The following is an 18,158-nucleotide window of genomic DNA, read 5'->3' on the forward strand; positions in this document are numbered from 1 at the left end:
GCCAAGGGCAAGGACCATATCTTGAGATTATCTTTTTCTTTTCATTTTTTTTTCTCTTTCTTGGTCTTTGTCTTTTCTTTCATTCCTTCAAAAATTCTCATTTCAACACCTGGTTTCCTGTAGGTTCATAAGCCACACTGATAGATTCCATTGCTTATCTAGCAGATTAATAGAGAACAGCATATTTTCTTTCAGAATCATTAATTTTGTTCTATTTGGGCTCACTCTTCTGGAAGTATCTTGATGACATTAACTGGGTGCTAATCCATTCCAGGCAAGGGCTGAATGTTGTCAATATCATTGTTCTTATGGCTAACATCATCAGTATTCTCAAATGAAAGGCAAAATTCTCAGTCACAAATTGAACGCCTTCAAAGAAAAATACAACTGCTTGTTGTGAGGTCTTCAAGCCCAGTGGCCAAGAAAGAATTCTTGAGACAATTTATGGTGCAACTTTGTAAGCTAATTGAAGTAGCACAGGGACAGGATCCAGGAGGAGAAAGAGCTTCAACTTTTGCTGTATGAAGCTGGTGGTTATATGTTTAGTGCTCAAGGGGATATGCAGGGAGTATTAGATCATAAATGTATCCTCCAATTTCTTCTCATAAAACTACTTTCGCAAGATTTCTCTGGTGCTTATCATTCAGCCCCATATTAACTATCAGTGAGATGTACAGGCAGTCATGAGACCTTTTAAGAATGTAGAAACCAGTGTGTATTTTATTCTTATCTAAACTATGCAGGCTATAGGTCAGCTTTCTGGGCTAACAGTGAACATTTTTCTTCTTCTATCCCTCATCACTCCTCAAAAATGTGCCTATTCTGCCCCTCAGATAAAGATCACCCTATTCAATCTCCTCACCAGCATATTTGTGATAGTTAATTCATATATCAGGACCCACAGCACAGAGGCTAGCCCAGTGGCCTGACCCACATCAAAAATTAAACCTAAGTCCTTCACTTGCAGGAAACACCTATGGAGGAATTCTAACATACACTGATCACAATCCTCCAACTCAGGGTTAGCTAGCCTAGCTTACCTTACCCTAGAACATCAGACCTGCTGGTCTTATCAGGAAATCCCCAACCTCTTAGCTAGCTGTGCCCATTTCCATGGTGCCTCTTCCAAAGTTCCTATGAAATTCACTCTTGCCTCAAATCCTTTGGGAACAATTCTCCGTGGAGGTCAGGATTACTGGGGTCAGGGCAGCTGGGCAGCACAGACACTGATCTGACCCAGCTGGCAACAGAGTTCAGGAGCTCTGTGCACCAGACCATGGTCCTTGTCTGTGGCTAGAAGTCTATGGCATCACTGTTGGGTGGGTAGACTTTGAAGTTACAGCAACCACCTGATGAGGCAGGAGTTCAGAGGCAGCAAAGGTGATCTACTTTGAATTTTTTTTTTTAAAGATTTTATTTATTTGAGAGAAAGAGCATGATTGTGGGAGGGGGGCCATAGGGAAAGGAGAAGCAGGGAGCCCGAGGTGGGGCTTGATCTTGAGCCCAGGTCCCTGGGATCATGACCTGAGCCAAAGGCAGATGCTTAACCAATTGAGCCATCCAGGCACCCCTTTAAATGTTTAACACATATGTGAATTCTAAAATTTTCTAATGACATCTAAAATTATTCCAGATTTTCATCTTCTTGCTAGCCATGACAAGGAACTTACTTTGATTCAATGACTCATTGGTATTAATCAACTTTTCATGGCTGATAAACATTTCCCTTTTCCTTTTTTTCATATAAAAAGCTAATTTGGGGGAAAAAAGCTAATTTTGTCACATTAACAGCTATATTTATTAACATGTTTTAGCAACTTGTGTGCCTGGCAAGTTTTCCTTACCTCATACGCTTTCATTCCAAAAAAGACCCAAGTACATCCATTTAGAGTTCTTCCACGAAGGCCTGTGGGGGATATATTTTGCTAGACTTTATCTCATAAGACTTTCTCTCCTTTGGTTTTCTTATTCCTCAATGAATTTTTGGCCAAGTGTAAAATTGTAGAGTGATGCTTCCCCCCATCATTCTGAATGTTCTCTTCTGGCACCTGTTTTGCTGAGGAGAAGTTCACTGTGAACAGTGTCTACATTCCAGTGTCACTGGGGAAAGATGGGATAAAATCTGGGAAGTGCCCACCAGACTCCTCCACATTAAGCAAGTGTACCCTCTTTCTTCTCACCCTCGGCTCTCTAGAAACTGTGACTAACATCAAAAGAATATACATGGGGCACCTGGGTGGCTCAGTGGGTTAAAGCCTCAGGTCATGATCCCAGGGTCCTGGGATTGAGGCCCATATCGGGCTCTCTGCTCAGCAGGGAACCTGCTTTCCTCTCTCTCTCTGCCTGACTCTCTGCCTACTTGTGATCTCTGTCTGTCAAATAAATAAATAAATAAAACTTAAAAAAAAAAAGAATATACATAAAAAGAAGTCAACAAAATAGAATCTGTTTATTGAAGTCCTCTACCTCAAATATTAAAACAATTGAGAGGAATCTCTCATACACTCAGGATTTTCTGTAATTTCTTGACAAAATATAGTTCTTGCTTTTGTTTTCCCTTTTTGAAGCAGAGCCATTTCTGAGACTTGCTGAAGGACATCTCTTTTTAACTCATTCACCTCAGTTACCTTGACAGAAGCTTGGTCTTTCTGGTCTACATTTTCTCAAGTATTTTTGAACTGACATAAACGTGAATGCAATCCCCTGATTTTTCTAATGGGTCCTTGTAGAAACATTCTGAATCCAAACCAAGAGCTTATATTTTCTGTGAGACACATTATCCTATATTTGCCTCTTCCTCTTCCCTCTTTGAATTTTAACCTTAATTTAAGGTATACATATTTTAGTGAATAATAATTTTCCAAGTATAGTTAAAATATCATTTTTATAAAAATATCGCTTGTTTTTTTCTACTTTTAAAATAGGTCACACAGTAGCTCCATCATGCTTATTGTTACATTTAGAGCTAATATTTTTAATTCAAATTATTTTTGGGGGGAGGGGAGGGGAAAAGAAGATGGGGGTAGATGGAGAGGGAGGGAGGAGAGCAAGCAGAGTGGGACTGAGCAAGCAATCTCCTGATACAGTGGAGACATGGAGACTCAGATAATGGCCAGAGAAAAATGTTTTGCCTAAGTTAACTAATGAGTGGAATAGTCAAGGAGATGAATAATCAGCAACAAGGCTTTTTAAGAAGTGAGAGGAAAATCATGCATTAGGAGAGAGATGGAAGGCAAAGTTTCTCCTGTGCATCTTAATTTTGTGGAAGAAGAAAAATGGGGACTGATAATGGTACATGAGAAGATGTGAAAAAAATAGAAAGATCTACAAAACACGGATAATAATATACAATCATATATACCACACACTGGAATGGCACACGAGCCTACCAGAGAGGAAGAGAATTCAAAAGGTGACATACTTCATGTGCTAAAGAAATCACTGTTTTCATACTCCTTTGGCCACTTAGTTCCCAGACATGTGTTAGAAGCGAAAAAAAAAATTATACTTCATCATTCTGACCATTTGGGCCCGAAATAAGTGACTAGTATCTCCTGGACCAGATGCTCTTGGAATTTTGTTCAGGTTCCTACAAGTCTTTACTGGACTTCGTCGTGCTAGTGGTTGCACACGTGGCTCTACAACATGTTAAGATGTTAAGCTACTGGCCTCCCTTCATGTTGTTTTCCTTCTAGAAGATTTTCTTAATCTGGTGATATGTTATGCCATCATCTTAATGGTCAGTTGTTACCTACACCTGGCTTTGAATCTGAACGCTGCAAAAGGTAACTCTCTCAGATACCTGACTCTCGTATTTATTCTAAACACAAACTCACTTGAATTAAACAGAGCAGAATTCAATAAAATGAAACAAAGAGCCTGACAGTTCTCTGCCTGCCACATACATATATAAAAAAAAACACCCCACAAAGTTAAACTTTGCTTTTCACAGAAATAGATTCTGTGGGCTCAGATTCAGATAATTTTTCAGAGCTGATGTCATCATCCTTAGACTTGAAGTTCCTTAGTACATTTCCCAGGAGGACTTCATAACAAGATCAGTTCTATTCTCTTATTAGAGGTGCACCATTGTACAGAATATATGGTGGCATTTTTAGCATATACTTATAGCAATAAGGGAGATGGAAATCTTAGATGAATTTAAGGGGAGATGTGAGAGAAAAGAAAAGAAACTGGATCCTAGGCAGCACTGGGACCTGGCCGGAGGAGTCCGTGACTCTACTCGGTGCTTCACCAGGACACAATTTTTCTCTTATGGCCTGGACTTTGTGGTCTGGAAGTATCCCATGTTTAGGGGCCCAATCAGTTCAATATATATTTTTAATATTGAAAATCTGAGACATTCAATTCTTAAAGCATTTATACTACCGTTCTTCCAAATCTCATAGAAAACAAGTCTTCCACCTTTAAGACTGTCTCTGGCCTCCCTCACACTGGTCGCTCCTTCCACAGCACTCTCCTCAGGGCACCCTTGACCTCTGCGTTCCTCAGGCTGTAGATCAGTGGGTTCAGCATAGGGTTGAAAAGGCTGTAAAACAGGGAAAGGATCTTCTGCTGCTCCTCAGGGTGGCGGGATTTGGGGGCCATGTACATGACAATGGCGCTGCCAAAGAAGAGCCCCACCACACAGAGGTGGGAGGAGCAGGTGGAGAAGGGCTTTCTGCGGCCCTCCCTGGACTGGATCCTCAGGATGGCAAACAGGATGCGTGAGTAGGACACTAGCACCAAGCAGAGGGGCCCAACTAAGATAAACACAGAAGCAGCAAAGATGACCACTTGGTTGAGCCTCGTGTCAGCACAGGCCAGCTTGAGGACAGACAGGATTTCACAGAAGAAGTGGTTGATTTCATGAGGTCCACAGAAGGGCAGCCTCAGGATGAGAACCACATGGACCAGGGCCAGCAGGGAGCCACACACCCAGGAAATGACTGCCTGAACGGTGCACAGTCTCCAGCTCATGATGACGGAGTAATGTAGGGGGTGACAGATGGCCACGTACCGATCATAGGACATCATTACTAGGATGAGACACTCAGTGTGAGCAAAAGCCATGTATAAAAAAGTCTGCATTATGCATGGGACAAACGAGATAGTTTTTTGCTTGCTCAGAAGGTTTGCCAGCATCTTTGGGACATTATTGGAAGCATAGGCTATGTCAACGATGGCCAGATGGGAGAGAAAGAAGTACATGGGGGTGTGCATTCGGGAGTCCAGCCAGATGAGCACCAGGATGATGCTGTTCCCCAGCAGGGTGAAGGAGTAAAACAGGGAGAAGAACCCAAAGAGGAGCATCTGCAGCTTTGGGCTGAGCGGGAATCCCAGGAGAATGAATTCTGTGACCCATGTTTGGTTTCCCGTCATTCCCTGGCAACAGTATCTGTACCAGTCTCTGCTGCTGCGGGAGGCTGTGTGCTAAGAAGCGAACACAGATCTGGGTTAGTTCTCAAACAGAAAGAGGGGGGTTAAAGTATATCCTGTGTGTTACCTCAGTTGGCAATCCTTTTCAGAGCCATGATGTCAAATCCTTGATCCACAGTAATGCAGGAAGAAAACCTATTTAAGGAGTGTAAGTGAGCGCAAGGTTGCATGTCCTATTTTGATGTCTACAGAATTTTATTTGACTTTGATTGCAAGATCCACATATTTACTATCATGATGGCAGCCACAGAATAATTTGTTTTCTAGAATGACCAATTATTTCACTTGGGGGAAAGTTCCATAGCCATACTGTCATATATGTTTACTTTCTAATTGATTTAGTTTTCAGATTTCATTCCCACTTTCTCTTTATCATTTGGTTTGCTCTTATTTTATATCTTGTGGAGTACATTGCACATACCAGGTGCTCAATAAATGACAGAATAAATAAATGAATGAATGAATTAGGGAATAAGATTTATAAATGTAACTTCAAGGAGAATTGTTTCTCTCTCTGTTCACTAGCTTTAGGTCTTTGGCAAATGAAGTTAGCACTAACTTTTTTACTCCTGATGCTACGTAGGAAAATCTGGCTATTTCTCTTTGGAGCATGGGTAGAGCAACATCATGAATCTGGTCAGCATTCATAGACATAATTTAAGTATAGGTTCAGGGAAAGTGGTTATCATGTGAAGACTTAACTATATAATGTTTCTATATCTGCCAGACCCCCACCCTCTTGCAGGACTGCTTCCCTGATTCTGTGCAGATGCTATTTCTGGGTCCCCCTGCATTTGGACAGTACCCAGTATGGCACCCATTTGTTGAATGGATGAATGGATGGATGGATGGATTGATGGATGGAAGGTGTTACAGTAGGAATAACATCCAAAGTGCCTATCCCAGAATTTAATCAAGGCTTTTGACTCTTCTTTCATTTTTTTCTGGCTGCCATTCCACCAACCATATGGCCACAGGGATGACAGAGAGGGAGTCCTGAAATGTTCGGTAGAACCGATTATAGACACCTATCGTATGATATTTCATTATATACTTGATCATTCTCAATAAGCAGCTTATGATTCCAACTCTGAAAATTTCAGCCCTATTTAACCCACTGAGCCACCCAGGTGTCCCAAATTTCAGCCCTGTTTCAGACCAGAAAGCTGCCTGTCCATAAGTTGACCATGTGCCTCTTGTTCAGGATGCTAATTTCTGGAGCTCTTCCTTCCTCCAGACCCCAGTTCTCTCAACTAACACACTTTGAAAAAGGCCCCTTACTCACTGTGATACCCGCCTCTGTCTTATCTTAGAGTTGGATTAGATTTAGAAGAAACTGCATGGAAGTCAGCAGATTTTGAAGGTGAGAGCGGATGATCCTGCCCCTCCAACTGTCTCTGAAAGAGGGACTTTGAAGTGCAGGGCTTGTCCCCGTTTCCTTGACATAGGCTGATGCAGGTACTGGGGTTTGCTCATCATGAGCACCAGCAGTAAATGTTTTATAGCAAGCTCCTCTTCACCCAAGCCCACCCAGACTGTCTCAGAGTGTCCCTGGGGGTGATGAGACAAGGACACACACCCCTATCAGGAGAACCAAAATTGTTTGTCTTTCTCTTTCCATTTCTCTGGGCCCTGGGGATGGACATTCAGAAAAAAAAGAGCTGGCAAATGATGACTAATACCCAGCTGAATCCATACATGTGAAACTTGTATAGTAATAAGAACAAACATACTCCTGGGACCACATTGCAAATTATACCCCCCAAGTATTTGGATGGTGATAGGTTCCTGGATCTTTATCTTGTCCCAGATGGATCTGTGGAGCTTGGAGGAGGCAGAGCCCCATCTTCATGAGGCAATGGGTTGAAAATTGGCATTAATGTTTTTTACCTTCCTCCCTAGATAATTCTAAGTTGGGTGATGGTACACACAAAGAAAACTCTTCTGTTCACCTTCCCACACTGTGCTGAGTCCTCTCCATGTAGTACCCGAGATTTGATATGGGGTGTTGGAAGTAAGGGAAAACAGAAACCAAAGTAGCTGACCTTGAAGAGGTGTCTGATTGCCTTGTACTGAGGTGTTGACTTTAGATTCACAGGATAAAACATAAACACAGAATTTTGTGAAAATTTTTCTGATTTTTCCTCTTATGTGTGTCAGTCCTACATGTGTATGTGTGTGTATTTATTTTCTCAATGGACAAAGTTTTGGAGAGAAACATTCAAAACTCTCTTATCAGATCACATTTTGTTCTTTACTTAAAAGAGGAGAAGTGGATGAAGTGTGAACAGTGTAGTTCTCTGTTAATAAGGGAAGAAAGAATATATGCTTTTGGTTTTTGACTGACAGGCTAGTCAAGGATTTAAAGCCCAGGATTTCCATGGGCAGAAAAAAGAAGCTCAAGGGATAAATATCCTGAAAAGGAGTGAGAAGATCTATACAGTCGTTAGAAAATTAACTGAAGCATTTAAGATAAATTTATTGACTACCTGAAACTGGAGAACTAAATAAAATATTTCCAAGAGGATTTTTAGTTTCTATATAGTATCCATATGTGGATACTTTATATCCATAATTACCTACATGTAGATACTTAATAATTTAAGTCATTCTTTTATTCAAGCACTCATTCAGTTTATATTTACTGAGCATCTGTTATATGTGGGCACTGTCCCACACACTGGAAAAGCAAACATTAATGAGATACTGCCTTGACCTTCAAGGGCTTTCCAGTCCCCTTCAGAGTGAGCCATGCAAATAAGCAATATAGGAGTTGTGACAGAAGTGTGCACAGTATACCCTGGGGCTGAAGGAGGATGTGCTAGATCATTCTGAAAAGGAACTGGTACAGACTTTCCCATGAATGAGATACTTAAGCATTCTTCAGGAGGATGTAAGGTGTGTAGGACATGCCAGGCTGTCCCTTAAGGCATAAGGAGGAAAAGGCAAAAGAACGATATTGGAAAGGGGGTTCACAAACAAGCTTCTGTACCATGTCAAAGATGTTGGCCTTCCTTTTGAATAAAGAGTAGAATTAAATGACTAAATATGCAGTTACAAAGATTACTTCTTGCTTAGTGTATAAGTCTGTTTAAAAGAATATGATTGGGGGTCCCTGGGTAGCTCAGTCGTTAAGTGGCTGCCTTCGGGTCAGGTCATGATCCCAGGGTCCTGGGATTGAGCCCCACATCAGGCTCCTTGCTCAGCAGGAGGCCTGCTTCTCCTTCTCCTGCTCCCTCTGCTTGTGTTCCTTCTCTCACTGTGTCTCTCTCTGTCAAATAAATAAATAAAATCTTAAAAAAAAAAAAAGAATGTGATTGGAGACCATGAGGCCAAGCTATCTGCAGAGTTGATGTGTTCTAGTGAGAGACAATGAGTACTTGAGTTAGGGAGATAACCAAGGGGATGGGGAGAGAGAATGCATGTGAAATCTGATTATCAGTATTTAGTGATGTCATGTGTGTGCTGAGGCAAAAAGCAGATCTTGGTTCTTCCCAGGTTTCTGGCTTATGTGGCTGAATAGATGGTTTCATTCACTTGTACAGAGAATACCTGGGGGAGAATTACAGTAAGGGCTGAAAAAGAGTTTTTACATAGTTTTAAATACGATGTGTCTGATGTGCCTATGGCACATATAGGTGGAAGTGACTAATAAGGAATTAACCAGATTGTTTTGGAGTTCATTAGAGATATCTAGCCCAAAGACGTGGATTTGGGAATCATATGCATTAGGTGATAGTTAAAGCCATGATAATAAAAAAAGTGTGTTTTAGGAGAGCAGTTTCAGTGAGAAGAAAGGATAAGAACAGTATCTTAAGAATGGCCAATATTTAAAAGATGGACAGAAAAAGATAAATCCCCAAAGGAGAGCAAAAAGAAAGATCAGAGAAATAGAAAGCAAGCCAGAAAATAGAAGAGAAGGAAATCAGTGAGCTATGCCCTGTATTATGCCAGGACACAAACTAAGACATTCACTTTAATCCTATGAATAATTCCATTTTTTAAATATAAGAATATTCTTCTGCACAGCACTACACTGAAGTTAATGTTTATCGAAAAAATAAAATAAGACCAAAATTACTGAGAGAAAGCCATTATTATTCTTCAAGAAAAATACATCACTTCTTTTGGTGTCATTTCCCATTTGTATTGACCTGTATACAAGGGTGAACATTATGTGGCATGTAGAGGAAATTTTAATTTCCAGAGAGCCTGGTATTAAGATGCTAATCAGAAATATAATAGAGTACAAATATACAACGACTTCATTGTGAAAATGAGAAGTAGTTTTTACCCCGTATGAAAAAAGGACTCAGCTGATAGCAGATGGTACCAAGGATAAAGATGCACAGGACCAAACATTTCCAAGGTGAGAATCATAGTTCATCCTGCTAAGAATCCATCACATTCAAAAGAAGCTTCTGTTAGCCCCCCGGAAGCACACCCACCCCCCAGTAACTCATCACATTATTCTTAATTCCTCGATACACACACAGAAACCTGATGAATAGGAAAAATAGTGGATTCCACAGTTTCTTATTTTTTTGTCCAACTAGGGGACAAAAGTCCACATGATCTTTCATATCTCCAGAACTACAGTATAGACTCAAAAGGAGGGGCAAGGAGCGAGGACACTCTAAACACAGAGTCAGTGATAGATAGTCCCACATTAATGATATGATTTTGAAGGACAAATTGTATGTCTGTTAAATTGTTGTTTTTTAAGAAAACCATTCATTTCTCCCTTAACCTTTCAACTATTATTCATTTCATAGTGTGCTTAGGTGACAGAGCAATGTTTCTCAAAGCATGGTCCAAGAACCACCAGCATGAGAAAAGCACCTCACTCTTTATCAGGAAGAAAAAAGCACTTTGCAAAGTCTAAAACTCGAAGTAATGATGTATGGCACTATTTAAAAAAAAAATCTTTCATGCATACAAAGAACCTTAGAGAACTCATTTTAAGGATGATAATACTAAAGCTAGGACAGGTATGACTCCTTCAAGACTAAAGGCAGATTTCTGTTAAGAGCCTAGGCATCAAATCTAGTGTATTTAAAATGAAATGTTCAGTTTTCTTCTTCTTGCCTTATCATAGTAAGTCGTTTCACTATCCCCTCTCCACCCAGCCAAGTTACTCAAGTGAGATAGTCATTCCTGATTCTTCCTCCTCTCCAAAAGCTATCTGAATTCTGTTCATGGCAGGCCAAAGACTGAGCACCATGGGGTGCTGGAGGTCTGTGTGTCTGGATCAGAGGGAGGGAGAAAGGTTTGACCCTCCCTCCTAGTATAATAGGCCTAAATACATACATTTAACATTGTTTCCATTATTAATTAGTCAAATGAAAATACTTGATCTGTGTCTTTCTTAACCTCTGTGAGGCCTTATTCTTGTTGATGGTGGACAAAATCCACTAAACTGATGTAAAGTCTCTTAACGACTTCCAGGTCCCACTCCATTCCCTCCTGCTTAAAAATTTTCAATGTCCTTTCTTTGAACCATATAAAATCCAAATTCCTTTTGAAAGTTATGAGAGTGCTAAATGATCTGGCCCTTCTTGCTTCTCAAACTATATCTCTGGAAATCTTCCTCTTTGATCAGGGTGTTAAAGTTACACTGGACCTAGGCAAGTTCTAGATCACATCAAAATCTTGTCAGTGGGATGCCTGGGTGGCTCAGTTGGTTAAGTGTCTGCCTTTGGCTCGGGTCATGATCCCAGAGTCCTGGAATCGAGTCCTGTACTGGGCTCCTTGCTCAGAGGGGAGACTGCTTCTCCCTCTGCCTGCTTCTCCCCCTGCTTGTGTGCTCTTTTTCTCTGACAAATAAATAAATAAAATCTTTAAAAAAAATCCTGCCAGCCTCAGGGTTTTTGTGCTCCCTGGTCACTACACCAGGAGTATATTCTCAGATTAACTGTCACTCGTCCCTCTCTCCCTTACCGCACTATCATGTAGCACAGTAGCACATGTCACAAACTAAAATTCGTATGCCTTTTCATTGTTGCTTCTTTGTCTTCTCTACTAGACACAGAGTCCTTAAAGGTAGGAACTATGTCTTGTATCACTAAATCCCAGTGGCTTCTTATAGTAGGTGGTCAATTAATTTGCTGCATAAATAAGTCAACAAATATCTGATAATTAGGCTTATTTCATAGTGGCTAATTGAAAAGAGTTAAGAATATAATATATTAGTCACTTTGTGTTTTTTGTGAAATATACATTTTTATTGAAAAAGATTACATTTTCATAGCCTTAGAAAAGCAGACTTTCCTCATATGTTTGCTCGTGGATCACCATTTTCATCACACTGAGCAAGACTTGTAAGATGTTTAGTTACAAAACTCCCTTTGACTAACTTCAGTTACTGCTGAGGTTTTTTTTTTCTGATCTCCTTTACATTTCTTTCTCCCCCATTTATTTTCTCCTCCCTCCCTCCTTCCCTTTTCCTTGTTTTCTTCCTCCTTCCCTCCCTCTCTTCCTTTTACCTCTCTTTTGTGTGTTTTCTTGGGCCCTTTCCCTCAACACTCTTCTCTCTTCTGAATGTAAATGATTTTCAGGCATGGTGTGAATCACAGTTTAATGAAAAATGTCAAATAGGACTTGAGATAACAAGGTAACAAATAGCAAAAATCAAAGCAAACAAAAAAACAACAGTGATAAATCTTTAGCAGCCTCAGCTCTTAAAGCTCCTATGCTGTCTAATTCAGGGGGCACATGCCCCATCCTTCCCCTTCCTATCTACCCCCAAGAAGGTATAAGTGTGAATAATGCATGGGCTGAGTCAGGAGCTCTATTGACTTAGCTCTTCCTCCTCTCCCAGAAGGCCCAATTTTTCATATGAAGAGAAATCTACTTATAATTTGTCCTTCCCTCTTTCTTGACAAATAGCCTATAGCTGCATCTTACATAGGTAAAGGATAGGTCTTTTCAAAAAGTTTAACACTGGACTCCTTGTAAATATATCAATGTTCCTCACTGACTATGGCTGAGCATGAGCTAACATCCATATGAGGAGGACTTGTGCTATAATTCATCAGTAAAAATGAAATAGTGGTCATAACACTCAAGTTTGGGCTCTTTTCTAAGTTTTTTTCTTTTATGCTCTTTCATGCCAATTCTGGACACACTATAGTAGTGGAAGGTGATGATATAAATATATTTACACTCTTCTCCATGAGAACTTGCATAATATATAAAACATCTGTAATACTGGTATATTCATCAAAGACAATTGATTTATCATTAGTCAAGAGAATAAGAGGGTTTCATGTTACTATGACTAGAATGGGGATTAGTCAAAAGAAAATTCAGGAGAGCTTAGAACCTGAAGTTCAAGGTAAAGATTCTCTTTAGCTTCTTAGGTTGAGACCTAGGGGAAATTCTTATGACTTAATGATTGCTGGTGTGGAATTGTCCCACATAGAGAATCTTAAATATTCCCAACCCTGAAGACCATGAGATGTTTACCTATGTGAGGTCAGACGTTTGAGGTTTGCTGTACTCTGCTCAACATTCATTTGAACAACACCTAAAGATGAGTGAGAATTGCCCATTACAGTGAATTCCTTGCCAGTCAATGTCCCTATGATAAATTATTTTGAAATAAATAAAAATTGTTTAGTTTAAATTTGTATATTCTGCTTAATTGTATCATCTATCTGGACACACATTTAGTTGCTAACTACATCTAAAAGCCTTGAATTGAATTCACATTTATCTCTGGAGACATAATCCTCCATCTTCTAAGAGCTCAATTGGTATGATAATTCACTTCTTGGTGTGTGTCAGGCACTGTGCCAGGAACTTTGCATACATACTCTCATGCAGCAATTGTTCAAAATATACCCCAAACTGAATAACTTCATGTGAATGAAAAAATTGAAACTCCAAGAAGTTAAATGACCCTGAACCCAGGTCTGTCTGATTACAAATCTCATAAACTACTCAACTACTGCCCCAGTCTTTGTCTGGTATGTTGCATTTGGTAAGCCCAGGAGGGACATGAATAGGCATACCATATGCAAGAGGGTCATGCCGTCTGAGTTCCATTTGCCTTAATGTTTATTATGCAAAGCCATTTTTTAAATACTTTCACCCTTTCTTGATTTTAAATTAACAAAATAGAAGTAGAAGATAATGAAATTCACCCACAAGGCAAACATTCAGAGGTAAATTTTGTTAACATTTACTGTATTTTTTGTCAGATTTCATGTAGTTTTAACATAGTTGAGTTCATACTCTATACAAAACTTCCTATGCTACTCTACCATTTATCATAATAATCCAGGTAATCTATCAACAAACTTAATTTTAATAGGTATATGATATCCCATTATATGAACATATCATAATTTACTTAATCTTTTTTGGATACTTAGGTTGTTTTTTCCATATACTAAAAATATTATACTACTTTAAAATATTATACTAATATTATACAACTTCCTGTCATATCTTATTTCTCATGAGTATATGCACATACTACAAATAGAGGAATACTTTTGTGTATAAAACTTCTTCATTTGGGATTATTGTTTTAATTTTTAGACATATACTTTCTGAATAAGGAGTGCATGGGTGGCTCAGTCAGATAAGTGCCCAACTCTTGATTTTCTCTCAGGTCATGATCTCAGCACCATGAGATCAAGCCCTGTTTGAGGTTCCATGCTCAGCAAGGAGTTTCCTTTAAAAATTTCAGCTTCTCTCTTTCTCTCTGTCCCTCCCCCCAATTCTCTCTCTCAAATTAATAAATAAATTAAAAAAAAAATATATATATATATACTTACTGAAAGATCAGAAATATTTTCATGACACAAGTCAATACAAATGTTTAGATCAGTGAGTCTTGCTTTACCACTTATTAGTGTGTGACTTTAGGTAAGATGTTTAATTGTCTCAATTATTTCTTCATTTTTAAATTGGGTATAACATCAATACTTCAGAGTTCCTGTCATATCTAAATAGAAAAATAAAGAGAAATTACTATTACTTATTATATTATGAAAGTACTTTCTAAAAAGTTTGATCCAATTAATTTTTCCATCTTAAGTATGTAAGAATTTCTTAACATCTCCTTGCTGGCTTGTCTTTCTGTGTACATGTATATAATAATTGTTAGACTTCAGTAATTATTAATTTAAGATTGTATATTTTAAATCTTCATATTTCTCATGACTAATAACTATGCTATGCTCTTCTCAGTACATTTGAGGCTACCTGGCATCTATCCACCTCACTACTGGCAGTATTTAAACCTTGATCATCTGATCATGTTGATTTCTGCCAAGTTTCTCTGTCAAAGTCATGATTTTTCCTTAGTAATTTATTAAAGTTTTGTAGGAGATATTCCGATGCTATACCAAAATTATGACCCTCATCAGAACTTTAAGCACCAGGTTTAGCTTCAGTTGATACCTCCTGCTAAATCAACCACCATTATAATGGTCATTGACTGACAAGTTCTTTTTCCATTATCCTTCTACATTTATGAGTTGTCGTTCTTCTGCTAAAGAGCTTACACATCTCATTTTGCTGGTCATTTATTTATTTATATCAATATGGACTCATGAATCCCTATTTTTTAAAATGGTTATAAACTGTTACTTTCATTTTTTAATTTTTATTTGGCCAATGAGAGTCCCTTCAAGGTGATTCCTATATCCTATTATTACATCCCCACCATTTTTTTAGAATTTTCTTATTTTCTGGTGTAAAAGTGTTACAGGTGCTTCATGTATTTTTTTTTTTAATCTTATCCTGGAATTAGCCATTTCTTCAGGAAGTCCTGTTCCCTTTAGTGGAGAAGTTTAAAGACCAATATCTGGGCTGTCAGTGTGCTCACTGTTAGCAGAGTGTCAGTGTTTGTAAGGAGACCAGCAAACGGGTGGAAAAGAAATGCATTTACATGGTCCCATATTTACACATACTAACATATAATCTATAAATATTTCTTTATTTATGTATATGTATTTTAAATACAATTTCACTAAAACATGATAACTTGTACTTCCTCAAAATTAAAAACTTCTGTGAAAAGCATCATTAAGAAATGCAGAATTGAATAAAATATTTAAAATGCATATTTCTGACAAAGGACTTCTGTCAAGAATATATGAAGACCTCTTAAATTTAATAAGGAGACAAATGACCCAAATAATAAATGAGCGAATGGTTTGTACAGATCCGTTGCTAAGGAAGGTATGCAAAGGATCAATAAGCACATTAAAAAATGTTCAACATTGCTACCTGTCAGAAAAATACATATTAAAACAAGGGGATAACACAATACATCCAATGGTTAAAAATAAATGCTTAAAAATAAAAAACGTAAGTGTGGAGAAGATGTTGATCAAATGGAATTCTCATATGCCGGGGTGAATGTAAAATGGAACAACCTTTCAGTGCCATATAAACTAAAACATACACTTCTTTATGTTGAAAAATAAGTGAATACTTTTAGGTGTTTTCCAAAGAGAATGAAAACATAGGTTCAAAGACATTTGTTGCAACTGTTGAGAGCAATTTCTAAAAAAAATAGCAAAACCATCCAAATGCCAATCGACAGTTGAATGGATTAAAAAATATTGGCATGTCCATATAGTGGAATACCACTCAACAATAAAAATAAATGAACCAATACATGCATTAACATGGACGAAACACAAAATCATGCTAAGTGAAAGAAGCTAGACAGAAAAGAATATATTCTGTATGATTGTATTCATATGAAATTATGCAACAGGCAAAACTAATCTAGAGTGGCAGAAATCTATAGTGGCATATCAGTGGCTGCTTAGGACAGAGAGTTAAGGACATAAATCAACTGTAAAGGGACACCAGGAGAATTGTTTGAGGATGGAAATGATCTATATCTTCTTTGTGTTGAATTGTCATAACTCATTGGACTTGACTCTTAAAATAGATACACTCGGTTGTGTGTAATCTATTCCTCAGTAAAGCTGTCCAAAAACCAAAATGATTTCATAGTGCTTGCTCCAATTCCAATCTTACCCTTCTGGATGCTTCTAGTCTATCACCATGCCATAACTGTGAACACCTTCTCCAACTGTGAGAAAGTCCTCAAAGTGTTTGCTTATTTGTTCAGCCAACTACTCCTTTGTTCAATGCATTCAGTCTCCCAACCATGCTACCTCTATACTCTGCATTCTGGAGTGCCTCCCACACATGTGCACAGATTCCTGCATGATTATCCCACCCACACCATGCAACTGGCCAACTGCTGGCTTCTTTTTCTAGGAAAAGAAGGTGGGAAAAGTGGGAGTATCCAATTATCACATTTTATAGCTTTATGCTCTTTTCTTCATCATCATCTTTGTTTCCACTGATATTTTCTTTTCTTTCTATATCTGTCTTTCATTGGAAACTGCATATGTGGAGTTTTACACATATGCATGTGGTCCAGCTATCTACTTTGTTGAGATTCCCTCAAATATGCATGTCATCTGGACTATTTGTTTTATCCAATGAAGTCTTTGGTCTTTTGTCTGCTTGTGAGCAGAAGCTGTAGAATGCACCTGAGCATGAGAGATTGGGGTGCAGGGAGAATAATCGGGGGATGCTCTCATTCCTCAGTGTTCAGACTTTAATTAATTCCTCTGTCTTCAGATCTAAGCCTCATTGGTTTCTGCTTCATCTGGGATCCCAAAACTTAGGATTCTTATCCTTACAGTTTCTCTGTAAAATGAGCTTCCACGCTCCTGCCCAGGATGAGTTGTTACCAGCTGTGTGGAATGGTGCAGAATCAGAAGATCCAACCACTATAATAACAGACTTTCAACTTGTTCCCTGTTTTCTCCCCTTTGTGTACCCCCAGGGTCCACTGCTGCTGATGGATTCAAGTCTGCAGCTTCTCAGGGGCTCTTGGAGGTAATGTGTCTCACCTTTTATTGGTTTTCCCTTCTCCATGCTCATTAGTTGGTAGCTGCTTGTCTGATAAATTAGTTATAACCCTTCCCTCTGCTTTCTATATATATTTTTAAAAATGCAGCAATTCCTCTTATTCAGGATGTCTCCTCTGCCATTCTGTTTTCTCCTATGCTTTACACATTGTGCTTTATTTCAGTGGTATCTGGGAAGATGAGATAAATATGTATGATAAATCTTCCTAATTCTAGAAGACCATTTATTATCACTTAAAATCATTTATTTCTCTCACTAAGGCTTCACTCTAAGAATTCTCTCTAAAATGAATTTATCTAATTTTTTACTAAGAAAATTACCTTAGCATATTCAGGAAAATATTTGACTATTAGTAAATTGCTGGCTTATTTTTTTCAGGAGTTATTTAATAAATGGGGGAATTGTTTACCTTTAAATGTGATGTGAAGATTATTAAATTCCATCATAGATACCCTGTCAGTATCTCCCTGTCTGGATTGTGTATAATGAGTTGAATCCATCTGGGTTCTTCTTCCATTTACCTCAGTCCCAACCCTCCTCTAGTGGTATGTTTGATAGATGAGAACTGATATAAATGCAAGATTAAAGAACTCAAAATTGGTCACTTCAACAATAAATATCAGTCTGTTTCATTACTTGGCTTCAGGGCCCAAATTTACTTCTATAAGAATTTGAATTAAATCTTTTTCATCATGAACAGATCTGTTAGTTCAAATGAATATCCAATCTGGTTTGTATAAATACACACACTCACACACACACACACACACACACACACACACACACACACACACACACAC

The 18,158-nt window shown here is 38.4% G+C and overlaps 1 protein-coding gene across 1 annotated transcript; it reads right to left on the bottom strand.

The window, feature by feature from the left end:
• Window positions 1-4,449: 4,449 nt before the first annotated feature.
• Window positions 4,450-5,382, bottom strand: LOC111152048 (olfactory receptor 2A5). The gene has a single exon (XM_022510333.1). The coding sequence runs from the start codon at window positions 5,380-5,382 to the stop codon at window positions 4,450-4,452; it is 933 nt and encodes a 310-aa protein (XP_022366041.1).
• Between the last annotated feature and the right edge of the window lie 12,776 nt (window positions 5,383-18,158).

The sequence above is a fragment of the Enhydra lutris genome, unplaced genomic scaffold (genome assembly GCF_002288905.1).
Source record: "Enhydra lutris kenyoni isolate GAN:26980312 unplaced genomic scaffold, ASM228890v2 scaffoldscaffold27, whole genome shotgun sequence".
Lineage (NCBI taxonomy): Eukaryota > Metazoa > Chordata > Mammalia > Carnivora > Mustelidae > Enhydra > Enhydra lutris.

Coding starts and splice junctions, on each gene's coding strand:
- LOC111152048 (XM_022510333.1), bottom strand. CDS start 5,382: ATGACGGGAAACCAAACATGGGTCACAGAATTCATTCTCCTGGGATTC.